The 24,595-nt window shown below is 40.5% G+C and overlaps 1 protein-coding gene across 2 annotated transcripts in view; it reads right to left on the bottom strand.

Moving 5' to 3' along the window:
* The window catches only part of SH3KBP1 (SH3-domain kinase binding protein 1), a 311,350-nt gene that overhangs the window by 200,706 nt on the left and 86,049 nt on the right, over window positions 1-24,595 (bottom strand). For both annotated transcript variants that reach the window (XM_011940194.1, XM_011940195.1), the window contains exon 2: window positions 21,478-21,601. In XM_011940194.1, the coding sequence (XP_011795584.1) occupies window positions 21,478-21,586 (109 nt within the window). In that variant the 5' untranslated portion in view covers window positions 21,587-21,601. The remainder of the gene's footprint in view (window positions 1-21,477; window positions 21,602-24,595) is intronic.

Below are 24,595 nucleotides of genomic sequence, written 5' to 3'. Positions count from 1 at the left end.
GACAGGTATTTCCTCATGACCTACGCCAGGTGGAACCACATTGCTTGTGACTTGCAGTCCAGAAACCAGTAACCAGCACAGAGTGTCTGAGAATGGACATGAAGGCAGCAAGGAGGGAGGGCCAGCCGAGAGGTTGGGCTTAGGGAATGGTATGCTTCATGGCATTGACTGAACCCAGGAAGATGCCAAAGACAGGATTATAGAAACAGCTTACACTTCAGATGTTGGAGAACAGGAGTCAATCAAATATAATAGAGAAAGGAGTAGAGCGGGAGTGGGAGGGGCAAATAGAGGCACAAAAGGCAAAGCAGAATGTTTCCAGAGGTGGTAATCCAAGGTGCTGCATGGAGTTTGGCAGAGGTGGCATGGAGGAAGGGGTCTGATAGACCCAGGTTCAAACCCAAACTACACCACTCACTAACAGTGTGGCCTTGGATAGGTCATATAACCTCTTTGAGTCTTGCTTTTTCCAACTGCAAAATGAGGCCAATGCCACCTACTTTTCAGGGTTGTTTGAAGGACTGCATAGATGTCTCCACTACAACACTTTGCATAGGTAACTAGGGCATACTGATTGCATTAAGGTCCTAATTCTTTTTTTTTTTAACTTTTATTTTAGGTTCAGGGGTACAGTGTGCAGGTTATATAGGTAAACTCATGTCATAGAGGTTTGTTGTACACATTATTTCACCACTCAGGTACTAAGCATAGTACCCAATGGGTATTTTTTTCTGATCCTCTCCCTCCTCCCACCTTCTACCCTCAAGGAGGCCCCAATATCTGTTGTTCCCCTCTATGTGTTTGTGTATTCTCACTGTTTAGCTCACACTTATAAGTGAGAATATTCAGTATTTGGTTTTCTTTTTTTTTTTTTTTTTTTTTGAGGCAGAGTCTCGCTCTGTCGCCCGGACTGGAGTGCAGTGACCCGATCTCAGCTCACTGCAAGCTCCGCCTTCCGGGCTCACGCCATTCTCCTGCCTCAGCCTCCCAGGTAGCTGGGACCACAGGCGCCCGCCACCTCGCCCGGCTAGTTTTTTTTGTATTTTTAGTAGAGACGGGGTTTCACCATATTAGCCAGGATGGTCTCGATCTCCTGACCTCGTGATCCGCCCGTCTCGGCCTCCCAAAGTGCTGGGATTACAGGCTTGAGCCACCGCGCCCGGCCCAGTATTTGGTTTTCTATTCCTATGTTAGTTTGCTAAAGATAATGGCCCCCAGTTCCATCCATATTGCTGCAAGGAGCATGGCTGCATAGTATTCCATGGTGTATAAGTACCACATTTTCTTTATCCAGTCTATTGTTGATGGGTATTTAGGCTGATTCCACATCTTTGCTATTGTGAATAGTGCTACCATGAACATAGGCATGGATTTGTCTTTATGGCAGAATGATTTACATTTCTTCTGGTATATACCCAATAATGGGATTGCTAAGTCAAATGGCAATTCTGTTTTTAGTTCTTTGAGCAATCACTACAGTGCTTTCCACAACAAAGGCCCTTAATTCTTTACCTTTCCCAGTTTCCATGCCCTTTGTCACATGACTCCAGAGTGCCTCACTTAAAGACAGAATAGATTTCCCCAGTCCATGTGAGTTGCTTCAGAAAACAAAGTGAAACGAAAGTGGCAGTATGCGGTTCTTTGCTTAGGCCTCAAGAGAACTCATAGGTTTCTACTTGCTCTGTTGCACCTCTGCCATCACCATTCAAACATGCCCCAGCTGGCCTGCTGGAGCAAGCAAGATACACAGAGCAGCTTAACGTTGTATGCTGCTGGGGTTTTGTGGTAATTTGTTATGCATCAATATTGTGGCAATAGATAACTAATACAACAACACTTGACACAGCGCAAGTCCTCAAAAAAACATTTAACACCAATATTCAGGGAGGAAGGAGGTTGCAAATATTTTACCTTATTCTTCCTCCTGGTGAGTTAAGTGTTCTCTCCCTTTCTCTTTTCTCCATATTCATCAGAGCACAAAGGGTAAACAGAAGTTTCTAGAAAGATTTCTTTTTAGATTTAGGAACACTAATTTTAAAGGACAGGGAAAGGTTATTAATTTCCTACCTATTGTACTATGTTTATCTTTAGCTAACAAATAAAAATGGAAAAGAAAACAGGAGAAGGAATGCTCTCTTGACCCAGAATTCTCTTACCCAAGTCATCCATCACGCTTCTCAAGAAACACACATAATGCAATTGAGACAAGGTAACACACATGACAGATCAACTGTAATTGATAATTGATAGAATTTCTTAGCTGGTAGTGGGAAGAAGGGTGTTGGGTATTTGTCATATTATTCTTGATCCTTTTTCATTGTGGTAAAGCATTCATAACATAAAATTTACCGTCTTAACCATTTTAAGTGTATAGTTCAGCGGCATTAAGTACACTCACATTATTGTGCAACTATCACCAACATCCATCTCCAGAAGTCTTTTCATTTTGCAAAACTGAAATTATATACCCATGAAACAATAACTGCCCATTATCCCTCCCTCAGCCCCTGCAAACCACTGTCCTACTTTTTGTCTCTATACATTTGACTACTCCAGGTACCTCATGTAAGTGGAATCATATAGTATTTGTCTTTTTGTGTCTGGTTTATTTCACTTAGCATAATGTCCTCAAAGTTCATCCATATTATAGCATGTGTCACAGTTTCTTTCCGTTTTAAGGCTGGATAGTATTTGTTTATCAATTCATCCTCAATGAACACTTGGGTTGCTTCTACCTTTTGTCTATTGTGAATAATGCTGCTCTGAATATGGGCGTGCAAATATTTGTTCAAGTCCCTTGTTGATCCCTTTCCATGTGTCTTTATTAAAACTTCATTTTGAAATATTAAACAGGCTTTAAAAAGTATCACTTAGGCCAGGCATGGTGGCTCACGCCTGTAATCCCAGCACTTTGGGAGGCCAAGGCAGGCAGACCACGAGGTCAAGAGATCGAGACCATCCTGGCCAACATGGTGAAACCCAGTATCTACTAAAAATCCAAACATGTGCTGGGCGTGGTGACATGCGCCTGTAGTCTCAGGTACTCAGGAGGCTGAAGCAGGAGAATGACTTGAACCTGGGAGGCAGAGGTTGCAGTGAGCTGATATCGCACCACTGCACTCCAGCCTGGAAACACAGTGAGACTCCGTCTCTCAAAAAAAAAAAAAAAAAAAGTATCACTTAGCTAGCAATCTTTAGCCATCACCTAAGAGGTTGAGGGGAAGGGACTGGCAGCTAGAATTTGTGATTCTATCCCACACCCATTGAAATAAACATGGAGATGATATGCAAAAGCCTCTGGAAGAGGCAGTTCAGGTTGAATATCCCTCATCAGAAAAGTTTGGGACCAGAAGTGTCTTGGATTTCAGATTTTTGGGGGGGGGGAGAATTTTGGAATATTTGCATTATACTTGCCAGTTGAGTATCTGTAATCTGATATCTGAAATGCTCCAATGAGCATTTTCTTTAAACGTCACGTTAGCACATACAAAGTTTCAGACTTTGGAGCATTTCAGATTTTGGATTTTCAGATTTGGGATGCTAACCTGTATTCCGAAGCATGCTGAGCTGAAGGCAAAGTGAATACACATCTCACCACCTGCCCAACCTTGTGCAATCAAGCTGAGTAAAGACTGGCAGAAACCCATGCTGCCATGCAGTGGGCGAGAATGGGTGGTTTACCAAAGACAGAAACATTATTTTAACTTCATTACTCAACAAAATCACCATGGGGCACTCTCAGCAAAGAATCTTCTGAAGCTCTCCAGAGGCTTCTGGCTGGTCATGTGGGAACCTGATTTGTTCAACAAATGTTTGTCAGCTGTAGGAGCTAGAATGGGCTGATGGTACACAGAGCAGACCCCAATATTTCTTCCTGGGAACCCTGGGGAGGGTTTGCAAAGAGAGAAGTGGGATGCTTAAGCTTTTCAACATTTCCAAAGGCTTAAGAGCCAAATGAAGGCTCACAGGTTAAAATGCTTTGAGGACTCTATATAAACAGTACCATGACCCTGAACCGGAGAACTAGTTATGTTCTGATGAAGATAGGAACAAAAGCTTTTAGAAACCAGGCCCAGCTTAAGAGATACTAGAAACTTCTCAACCTTTCAACTTGCAGATGAGGAAATCGATGCTTAAAAAGGTGAAATAACCTTCCCAACATCGATAATGGCTGATAGAGCTGAGAATTATCCAGATGAAGATAACTCAAATGAGAGTGTCTGAATCATCCTGGGCAGAAGTAGTGGGGAGATAAAGGCATAGAAATGGTTTTCCAGCCTCAAGGAGCTAACGCCACTGAAAACAGACAGGATATTTGTAAACTGTTACTAAGTCTTGCTGGTTACCCCCAGGCCCACTTGCCTCTGGCCACAGAATCTTGGGGTTGAAGGGGAGGCCATCCAGGCCTGTGTGGTTTTGTTTTCTTTGTTTCAGTATAAAGCTGACACTCATCAGCTCTAATAAATGATCACTTTCCATTTTCCACTTCAACTTGGGCTTTTGGCAGAATGAGTTCATACATCAATGTGAATAGATCGATACGGTTCATAATTTATGAACATGTGGAAGGAGAGAGACTGATACTATAAACCCCCCAGCCGATGCTTGCCTCTCTTCCTTCTTGCTGCCTAGGTTTGGTCATTTTTAAATTTATGATCACCTCCACCTGAGAGGATCAGCAGGGAGTGAGAAAAGTGAAATCACATCCTATATAAGCCTTTCTAATAAAAAGGTTTAGAGTTAAACTGCAAAAGCATTTCTGTGGGTCATCCCTGGATTTCAATGGTCCATTTTATTCCCATCACCTCTGTACAAAGGTAACTAAGAGCTAATGACACACACTTAAATATCCCCACACCCTAAGGGCCCACTCCAAAATGGGATGGAGCTTAGAAAGCATGCAAGAGAAAGATGGAGAAAGAGCCAGAGGAAGAAAGGAACAGAGGAAAGAAGGAAGAAGGGAGAGAGGGAGGGAGGGAGGAAAGGAGTCTCTTCAACATTAATGTGAATTGCACATGAGTTCTGTGCAAGGCCAAGAGCTACAGGGCCAAAGCTTAGGAGAGAGCATGTGAAGTTTTTAAAGTATATGTATATGTATGAAATAGAAACAGGATTTTCATTTCTAGCTTATGCTGGTTTTCCCATCCCTAACCACACAGTGTCAGACACATCAGTAACTGAGAGATTGTTTTTTTCCTTTTTCTACATAGCTTCAAGTGCCTTACCTTTTATCTCAATGATTTAGTCAAAAGTAAATTACAAAGGAAGCTAATTTCTTCAAAAAGAAATAAACTACTTCTAGTGATATTATCAAAGAGCTGCTTTAAAGCTTTTTAAAGGTCAAATATAAAACAACCGGTATCATTTTTTCCCTAAACAATATTTAAAAAAAATAACTATTAAGCACTTTGAGCAGCCAAGTTGGGAGGATCACTAGAGGACAGGAGTTTAAGACCAGCCTGGGCAACATAGCAGAACTCCATCTCCATAAGAGAAATAATAATAACTATTAAGCAGCATGCTGTGTTCATTTGTTTGCTTTAATCTCTCAAATAATGTGGCCTAGCAAAGGGGTAAAATAATTAAAGGGAAAACTCAGTGGCAAACTATCCAGGAATTTTGATTTTCCTTTGTAAGGAATGACAATACCAAAGAATCCCTCCAAGTGGGCCCTAGGGGGAAAAGAAGGGGACAGAGAGGAAAAAGAAGCAAGAAAAGACTAAGGGTGAGAGGGTAGAAAAGAGCTTTTCAGGCCACCCCACAGGCGTTGTCACCTCCCTGCTCTAGTGTTACAGAATCTTCAACAAGAAAGCTGCAGGTGGTTAGAGAGAGATATTTTACCTAAATTGAAATCTTAGAACAATACTAATCATTAATCATTCATAATACTAGGTTCCTGACAGGCAAAACTGACACATAATCACATAGTGCAAAATTAACTTTCCCTCCCTGGTCCTGATGAAGGTGATGAGGAATCAAATATCAGAGAAGGAAAAGCCCAGAAATGAAGGAAAAGCTAAGTCTGGTCCATGTACTCCAACAAAAAGGGAAGAGTACACATTTACATAGAAAATAAACTGAACTCTATACAATTTCATTTATGAAACCTTGAGCAAAAGTGTAAAATCAAATACAGATTAAAATGCTCACATGAAATTGAAACCTTCCCTTGTCCTGTATACATTCTTGCACTCGCATCGCATGTTACACAAGTGAATGTGAAAATTTTAAGACCCTGGAAGCAGCACAGCGTTACCCTTCTAACTTAGCTCTACCTTCAATCTCATTACTCAAGATCTAGTTGAAATTTCCTCCTCTGAAACTATTTCACCTCACTCTCTACTACACCGCCTGTGTTCAGGCCAAGAGCTAGGTTTAGTACTTATTCTATGATCCACTCTCAAAACAGATACTTAATAAGTCTCCTCTCTCCCTCGGTACTCAGAAACCAAAGACAATTTCTCTGAATCACAGAATTTCAACAGCTTCTCCTTAAACATGTAACTTAATAAGTTTGTTCTCCCTCTGGTAGTTTGCCTTGCAGTAACTTGTTTTTCAAAAGGATTAGAGTATATGAGTACAAGCATATACTTCATTCAACAATTAAAGTGAGCTCCAAGATGGATAAGATGTGCTTTCCTCCTTCAAGGGCCTTATAATCTAGTAAAGAAAATAAAAACCTAAACATGCACAAAACTTGCATTAGAATAAAAATGCATTAATAGAATGAAATGCAGCCCCAAGTATACAAAAAATTCATTTAAGAACAGATCACTAAGATCAGATTACAAACCATTAAGATTAGATGACTAAGGTTTTCCTTTTTTTCATTTAATATACTGTCATATTTGAAAAACAAAACAAAAACAGTTGTTTTCATAATATGAACTAGTGAAAGTGAGCTTTAGATTTTTTTTGAGGTTTGTACATGTCCACTTTTTAAAGTTTTTTAATTGATGCATAATAATGTACATATTGATGGGGTAGAGTGTGATGTTACGATCCATGTATACACTGTATAACGATCATGTAAGGGTATTGAGCTTATCCATCGCCTCAAATATTTATCATTTCTTTGTGGTGAAAACTTCAAAATCTTCTGTTTATTTTGAAATATACAATATAACATTGTTAACTGCTATATATACATACACATATAATCGTCCCTCAGTATTCCTGGCAGATTGGTTCCAGGACCCTTAGTGCATCCCAAAATCCACACATCCTTAAGTTTCGCGATTGGCTGTGTGGAACTCAAGTACGGGAAAAATCGGCACTCTGTATACAGAGGTTTGGCATCCCACAGATGCTGTATTTTCCATCTGCATTTGGCTGAAAAAAATCTACATATAAGTGGACCTGTGCAATTCAAAGCTGTGTTGTTCAAGGGTCAACTGTATATATAAAATTCCTTAACTTGGATAAAAATTCCTACATATATACACACACACACACACACACACAGTTCTATTCAAGTCAAGGAATTTTTGTTTCTAAAATATCATTTGTTCAAATACAGCATTTTATAATTTCCACTTATCCACCTTCTGAAAACTAGTGACTGATAAGTACTAACAATTTTCTAAATATAAAAGGGGAACATTTTTAAATTAACAAGGGTGTTCCACAAGGGCTATTGTAAAGAAATCTTCGAAAGTTAAATTCTTCTATATATCAGCAATAGAAAAAATATGAGGGGGAAAAGATCCTATTTACAAAAGCCAAGAATAACCACTATCTATCTGGGAATAACGTCATCAATAAGCAAGACTGCACAAATAAAACTATAGCACTTGACTCAACAGAGTGACATCCCATGTTACTGGCTGACTAGAATTAGCTATTTAGAATTCAGAAGCGGATAGATGTTTTAATTTACAAGAATTAGCCTACTGTGATGTTTGGGGAGGAGAGGTGAGGAAGAAAAGGTTTTCACTTATATGCTTGTATATAAAGTTGGTTTATGAAGCAATGCAAAGCTTTAAACAAAAATGTTAGAAAAATGTTAATTCTTCTAAAAGTGACTTATAATTTTAATGAAATTAAAATTTTAACTTGATGACATGATTTTAAAATAAGTGAGAGTAACTAAATCATTTTTGAAAATGAAGGGTGATAGGAAGGCTAAAAGCTTGCCATACAATATATTAAAATATAAAGCCATAATAGTTAACCATATTAAGAATGGTAAGACAAATTAATGGTATAGAAAGCCCAAAGACTTTCATATATATATTAATATTATATGATAAATAAGGTATCAGTAAATCACTGGGAAGGGCTATTCAATAAATGGTCCTGGAAAAGTGGCTATTTCAAAATAAAAATCAATTTGTATACTAACCTCATACTACACATCAAAATTCAATACAGATTAAAATTTTGAAGTAAAAAATGAAGCCAGTATAAAAAAAGGAGATAAGCTAGGTGATAATTTATTCAGAGAAATCACAAAAGAAAGCATCAATATACTAATCTACATAAAAATTTACTATTTCTGTGCATCAAAATCAATCGTAAACAAAACTTAAAGCAAACAAATTGGGAAGCAAAATTTGCCATGAATGACAAAGGAATAGTAAGTACACTAACCAGTAAAAAAAATAAGGATCTCAATATAAAGGGCAAAGATTATTAACAAATGATGGAAGAAAAAATGTTCAAGCACTCGATTAATCTGAGCAACTCAAGCTTAGAACACTAAGCAGCACTCTCCCCACTTCAGTAGTGAGACAGATCAGTGCAAGCTTTCAGGAAATCAATTTGATAATGAATCCAAGTCCCATAAAATATACACACGCTTTTGTCCAGTAATTCCACATCTAAGAAATTTTTCCTAAAGAAATCATCAGAGCCGTGGATAAAGATTTATGAGCAAAAATAGCCAATGCAGAGTTACTGACAACGGCAAGACAAATTGGAAACATAAATGGATTCTTTCCTTTCTAGCAGAGGCTCTTTCTACAAAGCACAGACTTTAGAATATAAGAGGTTTGGCTTTTGATTTACAGAGAATCTCTCTTTTTTTTTTTTTTTTTTCCAAGAAATGAACAATAGGATGCCACAGCCAGTTCTCTACCCTTCTCAAATCGATTATCTAATATTTAGGTCACCCTTAGCAAAACAGTGTCTTTTTGATCCCTCAGACCCACTATCTCCTAGGCAACTGATTGAATAAAGAAAAATATAAAGCTTCGCTGAGAAATATGTAATTTTAAGGACTTGAATAAATGGAATGACACATCTTGTTCCTCAGGTGTGGGAAGGGGGTTAGTGGTAGGGAACATAAAAGAGAAAGAGTCAGACAGACAAACATAGCATTTTAACCCCCATTTCTGTTGTATTTTTTAATAGCTTTATTTAGATATAATTTACATACCACAAAATTCACCCATTTCAAGTGTACAATTAAATGGTTTTATGTATCTGCAGGATTGTACAGCCATGACAGCAGTGTAATTTTAGAACATTTCTATCACCCCAAAAAGAAACTTCACGCCCATCAAAAATCACTTTCCATTCCCACCTTCAGCTTTAGGCAAACACGAATCTGCTTTCTATCTCTAGGGATTTGCTCATTCTGCACGTTCATATCAATGGAATCATCCAATATGTGGTCTTTTGTGACTGGCTTCTTTCACTTAGCATAATGTTTTCAAGGTTCATCCATGAATGAGGACTTCATTCCTTCTTAACGATATTCCATTTTGTGAATAGACCACATTTTGTTCAGCCATTCATCCACTGGTGGACATATGGGTTGTTGCCACTGTTTGGTTATTATGAATAATGCTGCTATGAACATTCATGTACAGTTATGTGTGGACATATATGTTTTCATTTTTCTAGGGTCTGGAATACTGGGTCATAATGGGTGACTGTTTTCCAAAGTGGCTGTACCATTTTACATTTCCACCAGCAGTGGGTGAGTTGTTCATACTATTCCCTTACGATCCTTTTAATTTCTCTTAAGATTGGTAGTGATGTTCGCTCTTTAATTCCTCATATAGTAACTTAAATCTTCTCTCCTTTTTTCTTGATCAGAGTAGATAAGGTTTATCGATTTTATTGATCATTTCTAAGGATCAACTATTTGTTACACTGATTTTCTATAGTTTTTCGATTCTCTATTTCATTTATTTCCACTGTAACCTTTATCGTTTCCTTCTTTGTGCTTGCTTTGAGTTTAGTTTGCTCTTCTTTTCTAGTTTCTTAAAGTAGAAAGGCTATTAATTTGAGATCTGTCTTCTTTTTGTATATCGGCATTTGCAGCTGTCAGTTTCACTTGAAACACTGCTTTAGCCACATGCAGTACATTTTTGTATGTCATGTTTTCATTTTCGTTAATTTCAAAGTATTTTAAAATTTCCCTTGTGAATTCTTCTTTGGCCCATTGGTTATTTAGGAGCATACTGCTTAATTTCTATGTATTTGTGAATTTCCCCAATTTCCTTCTACTGTTGATTTCTAATTTAATTCCATTGTGATTGGAGAACATACTTTGTATGATTTTAATCCTTTTAAATTTACTGAGACTTCTTTTACAGCCTAGCATATGGTCTATCCTGGAGAAGGTTCCAAATGCATGTGATCACAGGTTGCTTCATGAAAACACTTTTTATTATTTTCCATAAATCTCTAATTTCTTCCCAATGCTCTGGGGTCTTACTAGTAGTTTACTACTTTTAATAGCAATTACTACTGTATTCAGTGAGTGACACCCTACCCCACTTCACTCTATTGCCTCCCTATCCCAAAACCTATTTTCTTTACTCATTTTTAATCTTCACAATTGCCCTGAGGGAGTTAACAAGAGCATTTCCTTGTTTTACAGATGGGAAACTTGGAAACACAGCGGGAATCTGCAACTTGTCTAAAGTGCTGCAGAAGCTGTGGAGGTGCAGCAGGAGTGGTCTGGGGCCTCCCAACAGCCATCCTCCCTGAGACAAGGTCCTGCTGCCACTGAGACTATTCAGGTCTCCAGAGAAACACAAATGCGACAAGCAGGCAAGTCCTTCTCCTCAAATGCTCTTTTTCATGCACAGGCACATGCAGGGGAAGCTTCTGGCTGGTCTCTCTTTCCCTTCCTGGTTGCAACAATGAAGGCAGCCCACCTGGCACTGCAGCTGGGCCCGCTGTTGGCCTAACCATGGGTTAGGGAGGTGGGCCATGAAATATCCTCATTGTTTGGGTACAACAGTCTTAAGACTTCAGAAGCACAAAAAGCCAAGAGTCCAAAGACTAAGCTGAGGCTGCATACGGCATCAGAGAGAGCAGGCTGTGATGACAGATCAATAGATGTAAGTAGAAGAAAATGCCCCTTTTCCAGAGCTTACTGCAAGTGAATATAGCTGCTGTCCCCATATAATGCAACAAATGCAACCAGCACCTAAATATCATCTACCTCTAATTAATTCCTTTTTTTTTTTTTTTTTTTGAGACAGGGTCTCACTCTGTCACCCAGGCTGGAGTGCAGTGGTGCGATTTCAGGTCACTGCAATCTTCACTTTCGAGGCTCAGACAATCCTCCCACCTCAGCCTCCCAAGTGGCTGGGACTACATGCGCACACTGCCACGCCCAGCTAATTTTTGTATTTTTTATAGAGACTATATCTCGCTGGTCTTGAATTCCTGGGCTTAAGAGATCCTCCAGCTTTGCCCTCCCAAACTGTTGGGATTACAGGCGTGAGTCATCACACTGGTCTAATTACCTTTCATTAATCTAGCAGCTCCCTACCCAGAAAAACTTCCCTTTGGAAAGGAGGCTCCCATGTGGGGCTTAGCCAAGGCCAGAGCCGAGGAGTGTCCTTCCAATTCCCTGGACAGAGGCTCCATGTCCGTTCGCCTGGGATGTCAATAAGTGGGGCCCTGTGTAACTTCTGTAACTCTGTGATTCCAGAATTCTAAAAAGGCAGGCTATGTGGTTTTTCCTCACAACCCCACATGTGGATTTATTACTTGAACTCAAATGCCAGCCTGTTTCACTAATAGGGAGAGAAGAACAAGGCTCTTCTTTATAAATGTTCAGTGTTTTAATGGCATCAAGAAAACCTAAGACTTCTGTCTTTCAATCAGAGCAAGTAGAGAAGGCAATGAGACTACGTTGACTATGTAGAGACTGTTGTCATAATAAAAATCACCTCTGGAATCGCAGGTTCCATCGTGATCCAAGTCCCAGGTAGACCTGAACATCCTGGCCTCACCAGTTGCTAGGTTGGGTCTCCTCAGTCTGCTTTTCATGCCAAAGCCCAGACTAGGACTTCCTCTCATGTGTCTAAGCCTCATTGTTAGATACAAGGACCCAAGAAATGAGGATGTTTACAGAGCTCCTTGTCCTGTATCTTAAAGCCTGACATATCCCAAAGTGAAGTCTTAACTAGTATTCAGTAACATGCAGTTCCATGATCAAAGATTAGCAGGTCTCCTTACCATAGACCATCTGAGAGCCTGTACTATGCTAATGTGCTTGTCAGTCTCTAACATAGTGTTAGTGCTGCAGCTGTAGCTGAAATTTGACCAGAGAGGCAATTTTCTCTCCCCACTTGTCTGTCTGTCTCTCCCCGCATCACTCCTTTGTGGAATACTCAGAAGGGCTATAATTCCATACAACACACACTGGGAAATGCTGGGCTGGTTTCTATCTGACCATGTCACGCTTGGTGCAAGGTCTCCTCACTAGTAGATGGAAATATACAATAGGACCCACTTTCACGACACGCCTCAAACTTGGGCACACTAAGATCCAACTCAGGCCTTGTGAAAATAAGCACCATATACAATGGTGCAAAGTGATTGAACCCAAAGTTATCCTCAAAGCCCACTGTACTATGTGGAGCTTGCACAATTCCAGCATTCTATACTGTGTGAATTATAAACTCCTCTGCAACATGAGCAAACTTCAGTGGGCACCGATTATATGAACTCTGACTTTTACAAAGGTACTTAAGGATTCATGTCAGCAATGCAAAAAAAAAAAAAGAAGTCAGACTTGGCCAGGCGCAGTGACTCATGCCTGTAATCCCAGCACTTTGGGAGGCCAAGGGAGGGCAGATGAATTGAGGTCAGGAGTTTGAGATCAGCCTGACTAACATGGCAAAACCCCGTCTCTACTAAAAATACAAAAATTAGCTGGGCATGGTGGCAGGCGCCTGTAATGCCAGCTACTCAGGAGGCTGAAGCAGAAGAATGGCTTGAACCCGGGAGGCGAAGGTTGCAGTGAGCCGAGACACGCCACTGCACTCCAGCCTAGGCGAAAGAGCAAGACTCTGCCTCCAAACAACAACAAAAAAATACTTATACGTGCCTCATGCAGAGAGTTTGGAACTCTGAATGCATTATTCCCATAGAAGCAAAGTTATAAATGATGATTAAGTTCCTAGACTGACCCATAATGCAGCTAAAATAAGTCACATCTGCAATATTATCAACTAAAAACTGAAAAATAATGAGATTAAATAAAAGACATTTTTATTTATCAAAAATACTTATGCTCAGTGACATACCAAGCGGGGGCAGTCTGTGCCCAGGCAAGAAGGGGCTGCCTGTAGAGAATTCACAAACAATAATGAAACAATAACGAAGCCAACAAAGTAAGTTGGCTTTTTACTTTCACCACCTGCTGACAATTGAAAACAACATCGGTAATAAAATATTGCTCCTTTGAGGGAAAAATGGGTTCAACAAGAAGTGAAGAAGTAGTTAAGGGTACTTGGCGCTATTAAGGAGGAGACTTTGACATAGATACTTACAGGGATTTCAGTGTGATTCTTTATTTTGTCCAAATTAATATCTATACCTAGAGTCATGCCTATGGGAGTCCTTTTTTTTTTTTTTTTTTTAATCCTCATTAACAATAATCCAGGTCCGTAGGGGTATCACAGATAGAACAAGGATCAGGAAACAGATTCTATGAGTTCAATGAGAAATTCTTAGATGAAAAAGCAAAGGGGCTAAAAAAAATCCATAAGTAATGTGAGAAGCCATGGGTCTGGGATGGAATTGTACAAATAATGAACACTGAGTCAGAGGAATCAAAGGCATCCTCCATCAAGATTCTCCCAAGGAGAAAGAAAAGGTGGACAGAACGAGGAGCAACAATCTGAGCACACACTCATACACACACACACACAGAGGCTTATAAGTTTGAGCCCAGTCATCACACTGCCTGAGTTTGAATTTTGGTCCATCACTTATGAGCTCTGTAACCTTGATAACATAACCTCTCTGTGCTTTAGCTTCCTCATCTGTAAACCAGAAACAATTACTGTATGATGTTTGAGATGGCTCATAATAATATGGGATGGGAGGAGGTAGGTGGGGATATAGATGAAGCAAAATTGGCCATCAGTTGATTATTGTTGATGAGTTGATCATTGTTCATGGGGGCTCATCATGTTTTTTGTCTGCTTTTGTATATGTTTAGAATTTTCCATCTTAAAAACTTGTAAGAAGCATTATTCATACTAGTCAAAAGGTGGAAACAACTCAAATATCTATCAACAATAAATTGATAAGCAGAATGTGGTATTTACATATCATGAAATATTATTCAGCTTTAACAAAGAAGGAAATTCTGACACATATTACAATGTGGATAAAACTTTAGGAATTATACATGCTAAATAAAATAAGCCAGTCACAAAATGACAAATACTGTATGATTCTACTTGTATGATGTACTTAGTATAGCGAATTTCATGGAGACAGAAAGTAGAAGAGTGGTCACCAGGGCCTGGAAGGAAGGAGAAATGGGGAGTTATAGTTTAATAGGTACAGAGTTTCTGTTTGGGATGATGAAAAAGTTGTGGAAATGAATAGTGGTAACGGCTGTGCAATGTTGCAAATGTACTCAATGCCATTGAACTGTACACTTAAAAATGGTTAAGATAAATTTTGTTATGTATATTTCACAATAAAAAAGTTTTAAAACAAACAAACAAACAAACAAACAAACAAAAAAGATTCTCCCAAGGAGAAAGAAAAGGTGGGCAGAAAGAGGAGCTTCCTAGGAGAGCCACCAGGTGGAGCCACCACCACAAACCCACTTCATAGCTTGTCCTCTAGGTGGATTTGGGTGGACACCAGCAGGAGTATGGCGGGAGTCCTAAACCCACGACTAATCCATGGGAGACTCATTAGTGTTAATGTCTTGAAATCAGAAGACACACAGATAGAAAGGAGATTAAATATAACAGAAAAAAATCTAAAAACCAATTTTATCAGTGACCCATACATAATCGCAACATGATCGCTATACCCTTCTATGTAGTTCTTACCATGTATTTAACCACCCCTCACTCTAGGCTCAATAGGCTCAGAAAATAACATGAACAAGGGCAACACACACTCTAACATTAATTGCTGGTGCTAACAACGCAGTGTCCCAATAAAACTTGCCAGAAACGCAGCCAGGGATCAGTTACTTTAAAAGACTTCTTTAAAGGCTCTTGACTCTCGAGCTTTTGAGAATGAAGGCTCACTGGAAAATAAGACTACAGATGCATATACAGATACATTCACACAGAGTTATATATTACTGAATGACTATATACCATACCCATCCCCATTTACTGCCAGGTCGCCCGATTTTCATTTCCCCTGGGAAAGACCAGCTCGGGTGACAGCCAAGAGCTTCTATACAACAGTAATGTCTTCTGTTAACTTTTATTCTATCTGTCCATAAACACCAGCTCCTTACATAAAATCAACAGGCAATCTTGAAACTCAAAGAAAAGTCTGACCCCAAATGCCACATTTTCAGATTCCCAGTTAACTGGCGAGAATTCACATTTCTTTCTCCAATAGAAAACTGGAAAGAAACAGAGTCTCATCTCTACAAACAAACCCCCAGATCTCACATTTACCTTAACAAACCACTGGCAAACCAAAGAGGTTGACATTTTCTTTATTAAGGACATACTTTTTTCCATCCTTTGTTTACAGGTTCATTTCTGCCAAAGAGCTCACAGCTTATCAAGATCCATGCCACCGCCTTGGCACCATGAGGAGCATTCCAGGCCCACACACTAAAAGCTAGAAAAAACGTTTCCCCTTCAGGGGAAGGGGGAAAAGGATGGCCGGTCACTTAGATCTGTTTAGGGATAGGAATGACCAGCGCTGAAACTATGAGGAGAAGAAAGGTAAACATTAAGCAAAATTCTTCTGACAGCTACAGGCAGCAGACCAAAATGGAGAGCCCTTCCGTGTGGCAAACACGAGGCCCATGTTAATGTGGAAGAACTTCTGTACTAACTTTTAAAGCAACAGTGTGTCACCAGAGGAAGAGCAGCCGTTGATCCCTCTGTTAAGGAAAACTTTTGAATGGAACCTGTCTGAAGGATTAAACACACCAGAAATGAACCCACAGAGCAATGTTCTACAATCAGTCATACCCACTTATCAATTCAGAGAGCAACCCTCCCCCATCTTAACTTGAATCTCATGAGACAGACGATCTCACCTCGTAGCATCAGAGCTAGACCTGTTACAAATAACATCTTTTAAACCGTCAGATCTTTCAGCATTAATCTCTGGAAGGGGCAGTAAAATGCAAATGCATAACAAACCTTAAATAAAGATGGTAAAAGCAGTTTATCTTTGGGAAGGCAGATGCCAAAGTAGCAGAGCGACTTAAAAAGATGACTATAAAATACATTCTATATCAGGAGAGCATAATAATAATAGCAAAAAATAATAAATGTGCAAAATACAATAGAGACTTACCAAACACTGAATTCATGATAAACTGGAAATAGAAACAAGGACATATAAAGCCAACCAGAAACCCACAGAGTGGCTTCACATTCAGAATGACAGAAGTAAATATAAGACACATCCCCACCTTGCCATCAAAATGATATAAGAAACGTGCAGCACTTTCTCAACGTTTCCCAAGGGATACAACAGACTGAGGTTACTTGCAGGCAGGACTGGCTGATGTTTTTCCAGTCTTTATCTGCCCCAGTACCAAGCACAAGGCCAGGTGCATAGTAGGCATGCACTAAAACATGTGCTATTGAATGTTCATGAACGTCTACCAAAAGTGAGGAAGGAACAACGTCCAAAATTCTAGGCAACAGGAGAGGTTCAGAGAGAGGCTGAGATACATCTTCTCCACATGCACTGTTGACAATGCAAACGAGAACCCTCAGATGGAACCTGGTACTCACACGGGCCAGCAGGGTATTGATGGCAGCCTGGATACTTAACTGATCACATGAATAAAGTTAGCCAGGAAATCCTCCTAAGGATCAAATAATTTTTTCTTTTTTTTTTTTTTTTCTTTTCGTTTTTGTGTTTTTTGTTTTGAGACAGGGTCTCACTCTGGCACACAGGCTGGAGTGCAGGGGCGCTATCACAGCTCACTGCAGCCTTGACCTTCCCTTCTGGGCTTAGGAGATTCTCTCACCTCAGCCTCTTGAGTAGCTAGGACTACAAGTGCATGCCACCACACCCAGCTAATTGTTTTATTTTTCGAGAGATGGGGTCTTGCTATGTTGCCCAGGCTGGTCTTGAGCTCCTGGGCTCAAGCAATCCTCCCACCTCAGCCTCCCAGAGTGCTGGGATTACAGGCGTGACCACTGTGTCCAGCTTGATTTTTTATTTCATTTTTAATTCAAGTAGATAAAAATCTATATTCAAATGGACAAAAATCCACTGTTCATTTTCAAGAACCTATTTAGGATATTTGCTATTAACTGTTCAAACTTCCATTTTATTCCATTTTTCTTCTAAATTCAACATTTGAATGTTGTTGTTTTTGTTTTTGTTTTTGAGACAGAGTTTCACTCTTGTTGCCCAGGCTGGAGTACAATGGCGCAATCGCGGTATTTGAATGCTTTTTTTAAAAAGTCTCTATATATCAGTGTTCCAATTTAGGAGGGCCCATCATTCTCTTTTATGGGTTTAATGATAGAAGAAACAAAAGAATAAACCATTCTTAGAAGAAAACAGACAACTCTCTTCTGTCTGGTTCATCATCAAGAGAATGACATTTGGCTCCAAGCAAAGTTTTCACATTTTCTGGCTGTAACTCATTAATATACTGGAGTCTGGGATAAGTTCAGAACATACAACATCCATGCTGCAAGTTTAAATGAAAAATGACTTCTTATTCCTCGGGAAAGGCTTGTTTTAAACAGGAAGCTCTTTCACTGTGACTCAGGTAAGGACCACAGAAATGGCCAGAGGTGGGCACAGACACAAGTACCCCTAAGGTTCTAATGCCAGAATGTATAGTCAGTGGCTGCCAAGTCAGCTGGGAGGACCTACTTTCTCTCTCTCAATTCCAGTCACATCATCTTCTCAAATGAAAAGCCAGCCAGTCACGGTGGCTTATACCTGTAATCCCAGCGCTCTGGGAGACTGAGGTAAGAGGCTTGCTTGAGCCCAGGCGTTCAAGACTAGCCAGGCAACATGGCAAAACCCCAGCTCTACAAAAAATCAGTAAATTAGCCAGGTGTGGTAGCTCGTGCCTTGTAGTCCCAGCTACTCAGGTGGCTGAGGTGGGAGGATCACCTGAGCCTGGGGAGGTCGAGGCTGCAGTGAGCCACGATCACACCACTGCACTCCAGCCTGGATGTCAGAGTGAGACCCTGTTTCAAAAAAAAAAAAAAAGAAAGAAAAGCCCATGGAGTCATTCCAGTACCTCCCTAAATCAATTCTGTAGACATTTACAAATGTTAAAGCTGAAAACTGAAACTAATCAGTCCCCAAACTAAGGTTTCCACAGCCCTGGCTTTTTCTCAAGGTTATGAGTCGCTTCCTTCAAACCCAAGATGTCTTCTGACCTTATGCAGGTGTGTGGGGAGGGTGAGCTCATCCCGCAATGTGAGGGACTACTACCTGTTTGCAGTTGCTGCAAAGTGAGGCATGTCACAAGATGCAAAAACAGCTGGACGCAATTGGGCAAACTTCTTCAGCTAGGAGTGTCTGAAGTTCAGGACCCAATGAAGTGGTTCAGTTTCAGACTCATGATAGAAACAGACATCAATCTTCCAATCTTCCATTATTAAACCAACTTCAAGCATGTATCAAATGATAAGGTCCATATAAAGAAAACAGTCATCTCATCTTTGATCAAGTTGAAGGAAGAGAACTTGTATTCATTCTGTTAAATTCTTACAAGGGTCCAAGGCTGAATCACAAGGTGGACTCAACTCATATCCTCTAAGATCCCACGTTAGCTAATCAAAGCAGGCTGTTAATAAATCCTGAAAGCAACATCCTTCCCTAATAGCCACAACAACAGTAATAGACCAAAACATCCGAAAGGCTGCTGGAGACAAAGCTTGATGGAAGTAAAGGGGGAGGAGGCCCCTTCAGTCATTTACGATAACTCATAAAACTTTAAAAATTAGTTGGACAGAAGTGTTTACAAGTAACTAGAATCATCCCACAGATTTAGCCTCTGATCCTTGTTTTAAGGGGGGGAAAAGTGTTTTTTTCATTGATTTTGGGTGGGAAAAAAATGTAGCTTTTGAGCTCAGTACAATGAACTATTTATCTGGCCTGACAAGGCCAATCAATCTACCCCCGCTGTTTATTATAAGGGGTAGCAGAATACTGGTAGTCTTGATGCGTGGGGGAGGGCCAGAGGCAGCCCTGGGCCTGGTACACAATGCTTCCCTTCAGCTGGAAATTTATGTTAGGCCCAGGTGACCCAGGAGGTCAGGGTGAAGCCTCGGACAGAATGAAGATGATTTGTTATGGACTTCATATTTAGAGAATGCCTCCGTGTACTCGGGTCCCACAATCACCAGCAGATTCCATATATAAAATGCCTCAGAGTGAAAGGTTGGCCATAACCAGGCTGTAGGTTCAAGGCAGAAGGCTTTCAAAATGGAATGTAAGGCAGTTAAGCCTCCCTCTGCATTCCAATTTTTGGTGAATGAAAAATTCCATAGGGGAACTGAGAGGCCAGATTTTCAGTGGTGAAGAGATAATCATCTGAAAAATTCTATTCCTTCGTTGATTTAAAGTTCTCAGGTAATTTTACTAAATTAATCCAAATAATTACCTCAATTCCTTACCTTAATTAATTCCTTTTCTTGTTAAATTAATTAATTACTTTAAATCTCTTATTGACTTGACAAAAACCAGAGCTGGCCAAAGAGGCCTTGCCGCTGGTCAACGTGTGTACAACTGCTGTGCCCGCAGACCTAAGAGGCAAGTAGAGGAATGGGAGGGCTCCTTCTCATTGGTTTGGAAGTACAGAAAGAAGACACACTGAACTCTAGCTCACCAAATCCAATGAATGCAGGTCTCAGGAGTTTGAGAGCTTATTTGCAAGAATGCAGGAGGCACTTTTGGGCAAGGCTGTAGTTTTACAGCAAAGGCACTTAATTCTTAAAATGGGAAATCCCCTGCTTTGGTAGGATGAATTTAACAAAATAAGAAAAGAAAGAAAATCCTATAGCTGCTAACCAACGTGGGCCTCCAGCCAATATCTGATCTGAATAATTCAAAAAGGGAAATGTAACCCAGGGCAGCTGGAGGCAGTAGAGGAAGAGACAGGAAGGAAGAGAGGCACAAAGCGATGATCAATGGGCAGTTTACTAGACAAATTCTTATCCTGTCTAAATTTTATGAAAGATTAGCTGTTCTTTTCCCCCATGGTTATGTAAATCTGTCTTCTTTTTTTCTGGTTAATGGAACCCTTTGCTAATCTAGTTCCTGTGCCTCCTTTTGAACAGCTCTCTATTTCTCTTTAAGGAAGTAATAAGCCCACTAAAAGCTGGCAGCCAAGCGCTAACCTACAGGCATGCTCAGCATGTGCCCTGGCTGGTCCGAGGTTGGGGAAAACTGAGGGACCCTAGGGTGCCCACAGTATAAAATTGAGTGAGGTCGTCTCTATAGTCTTCTATTCTCTCTCACATTACTTCAAACAATTATCACCAAGAGGGGATGGGAGAAAAAACAAAACTCCAACAAGCTGATAGCTGAAAATCTGCCTTGAGATCTCAAAAGAGAGAAAACAAGATTGTTAAAGGTCTTCTGGTCAGACAGATGTGTTAGCTATATCTTTGCATATTCTGCCTCATAAACTCAGACAGGCAGGGTCTGTGCTACGGAGCCTAGCACTTGGAGAAAGAACTTGATAAGGTTTGCCTTAAATTAAAAGGAGAGTATGGTCAGACACACTGCTCAGGCCTGCACCACAGCATTCTCTAAATTCACCTTTCATCCATAAGAATAGATACGAAAGTGAAATCTAAAGCCCCAGAAAAGTCATCATTTACAAATGTAGTCCACTTTCCCACTGTCAAAAAATATTTTTATTAGTTCCCTTTATTACAGTTACTATACATGCAGTCACTTGCCAAGTGTGTGTGTGTATGTGTGTCTCTCCAAAATACATACCAAAAACCAAAAGGACAAACTCTATTCAATTTTTCAGCAATATAAAGTTTGACACAGTTCACCAGAAGTTTCCAGTTTTTGTGTGCAGGGAGGGGACCTCTTTTTCCTTTTCCATACCTCTCTTATTGGTTCTTAAAATCGTTTCAGAAGACAGCAAAGAGTTTCCACTGGGCACTTCGTGCAGGGGCTTCTCTGGAGCTTTGTTGGCGAGAGGGTCTTTCTTCATCTCTTTCTTTATTTCCTGTGAGGACAGATAAAAGGAAAACAAGATTATAGTTTGAAACTTTAGAATGCCTCTTGGACTATCTTAAGCTTCATCTTTCTGGAAATGAACTATAGCAATGCCAACTTAGCATAACATGATGTTTTAAAAACACCATTTTCTGTATTTTTGTAGTTTTCTTACATTTATTAGAGAAGCACCTGGTCCTATAAAATGGAATAAGCCCCAGTATGGTGAGGTGACCTTATGTAACTATGGCCATTCCATGTGATTATAAAGAGAATGAGTGAAACATAAAAGCCACCATACAGCTCTAAGTGACAGCCTGTTCTTGTTAAACAATGACAAGCTTTGGCCAAGCAGACTCACCCCCTTAAAAAGGCTTCTGATTTCTCTTCTTCTCAACAGAGATTTAAAGAAGCATATTCCCAAATTACCATTGTGCTCACAAGGATACTAAACCCAAAAGAAGATGATTCTAATGCATTTATAGTCATCAAGTTCCTCTGGCTTTTCAACTCTCAACAAAGAAAAAAGATAAGGACGGCTTATCACTCTAGATCAGGGGTCAGCAAATGAAAGCTCACCACTCACTTTTTTAAATAAAGTTTCATTAGAACACAACTATACTCAGGCATTTAAGTATTTTGTACAGCTGCTTTCATGCTACACCAGCGGAATTGAGTAGTTGCAACAGAGATCAAAGTCTAAAATATCTGGCCCTTTACAGAAAAAGTTCACTGACCCCTGCTCTAGGTGGACTCTTAATCAAAGCTCCATTAAGATCTAGATGTCTAAAATCTGATGGCTAATATAATTATTTCAAATTGCTTTAATAATTTACATAATTGTTTTCAAAAGCATTAATAGACCAAGATAATAGTGACTCACAAAGTGTAAGTCTGTATACAGGAATTCCCCCCAAAGGAGCAAGGAGTTTCTAGGCTTGTCTGAATCCATAATCACAGTAACTTGGGGAAAAGTGAAAGCTTAGGGGCTGACCCAAAGCACGGCTGAATGTCAGGAAGAGCTCAAAGATGAGGAATGTGTTCCTTAAAAAGAGCCCATGAGGTAAGAAATGGGGATGGGCTCCCCCCTGGAAGGAACAGAGATGCTAAATAAGGTAGAGGGCCATGATTAGGCCAGAGCAGAGGGCAGAGGCAGAAAGAAAGCAACAAAAGTTTGTCAAAACAATGCCACTCCCCGCAGCTTCCTGCACACGCAAGAGTGTGTTAGTTACCATATCCAATTCCCCAGTTGCTGGCTCTGTTCACAGCAGCCTCACCCCTCTCTTCCTCCCTTACTAGGGCCCCACCGGAAACCAACAACTGGGGCTGGCGCTTTGCTAGGTTGAGCGTTTCAACTGGTGTCCCAGAGGCCTAACTAGGTGAAGCTCAGCCCTAGGCCAACACCAGTACCTCTGCACACCACACAAAGCTGTGTGTGCTCGCATGTATGTACAGGGACACCTACCTCAGCAGCCCTAGCACCTGCTAGAGCAGCAGTTGCTGGGGGTTCCTGTAGCCTCACAGGCAGATGGCATCAGGGGACAATCTGCAAACATTGCCCGCCTGAGCCACATGACAGGATGCTAACTTGGTGATGGCTGCCAGCCTGCTATGGCTCTGAAAGTAAAGACAACAAGTCACCAAGTGGGCTCATTTCCTCACCGGTTGCTTCTTTGGGGGAAGAACAGTTGCTCAAACCTCACTTTCCATCCCAGTATGGGTATGACTGTGCACGCGCAAACTCCCCACCTAGACACAACGTGATGCAGTAACACAACAGAGCATAACACCCAACTTTGCCAAGGAGTAATTCAGAGAAAGTCAGTGGGTTGAGGACGACATAGCAAGTGTCTACTTAGCACTAACTGCTAATGGCATGCAGCCGAGGAAGGGCGAGAGAAGCAGCGCCAGCATTGTGAGGCTGGGGTGGTCCCTGGAGAAAGCCTCAGAAGCCATGGTTCTCAAGAAGGCTCACCCCTACTCCCCAGTGCTTCAGAGCAGCACATGGGGAGCAGCTGGCTGGGAAGGACTGGTCTGATCAAGAGCAGGTGCTGAAGGGCTGAAAAACTGGCACCAAGAGAGAGGCTGGCCCATAAATTCCAGACTCCATTGTTCCCCCAGTGATTGTTTACATTTGCCAAATAGAGAAGCTGAATGATAACTGAATTGCTTAAGTTGCTTCTTTAGGTGGAAGCAGGAAGGAGACAAAACCTAAAATATGTCTTGCATTTTTTTCACAGAAACCAATCGGACACATGGCCGTGGCAGTTAATTCTATAGGCTCCCCACCTGGATAACACCCAGGCTCAGTGCAGCCCCACCCAAAGCCAATACCTTCTCTCCAACCTGCCCCTTCTCCCAGGAGAGGGCAGCCTGTCTTGTTTGGTACCCCATCATCCACCCACTTACCCAGAGTAGAAACTCAGTATTATCCCCCTATCTAAGCAGTCACCCAGTCTGGCTGCCTCTACTTTCTCAGTCTCTCTGTTTCTTTCTCGTCCTCCGTAATATCTTAAAAACATAAACGGGAAAAAACATAAATGCCAAGCAAAGGACTTGAACAGACATTTCTCCAAAGAAAACATACAAGTGGCTAATGAGCACGTGACAAGACGTTCAACATCATTAGTCATTAGAGAAATGCAAATGAAAACCACAATGAAATACCCTTTCGTACCTACTAGGATGGCTAAAGAAATTTTAAAAGAAAACAAGTGTTGATGATGTGGAGAAACTGGAATCTTTGTATATTGCTAATGGCAATGTAAAATAGTGCAGCTCCTGTGGAAAACAGTATGGCAGCTCCTTAGAAAGTTAAATATAGAATTACCACATGATCCAGCAATTCCACTTCTAGGTATATACTCAAAAGAATTGAAAGCAGGAACTCCAGCAGAATTTAAAGCTTTGCCCCCAAGGCAAACTTGTATGCCAGTGTTTACTGCAGCTTTATACATAATAGCCAAAAGAAGGAAATAACCCAAGTGTCCATTAAGACATGAAT

This window comes from Colobus angolensis, unplaced genomic scaffold (genome assembly GCF_000951035.1).
Source record: "Colobus angolensis palliatus isolate OR3802 unplaced genomic scaffold, Cang.pa_1.0 Scaffold188, whole genome shotgun sequence".
NCBI lineage: Eukaryota > Metazoa > Chordata > Mammalia > Primates > Cercopithecidae > Colobus > Colobus angolensis.
This window is presented reverse-complemented; position numbering and strand designations above follow the sequence as displayed.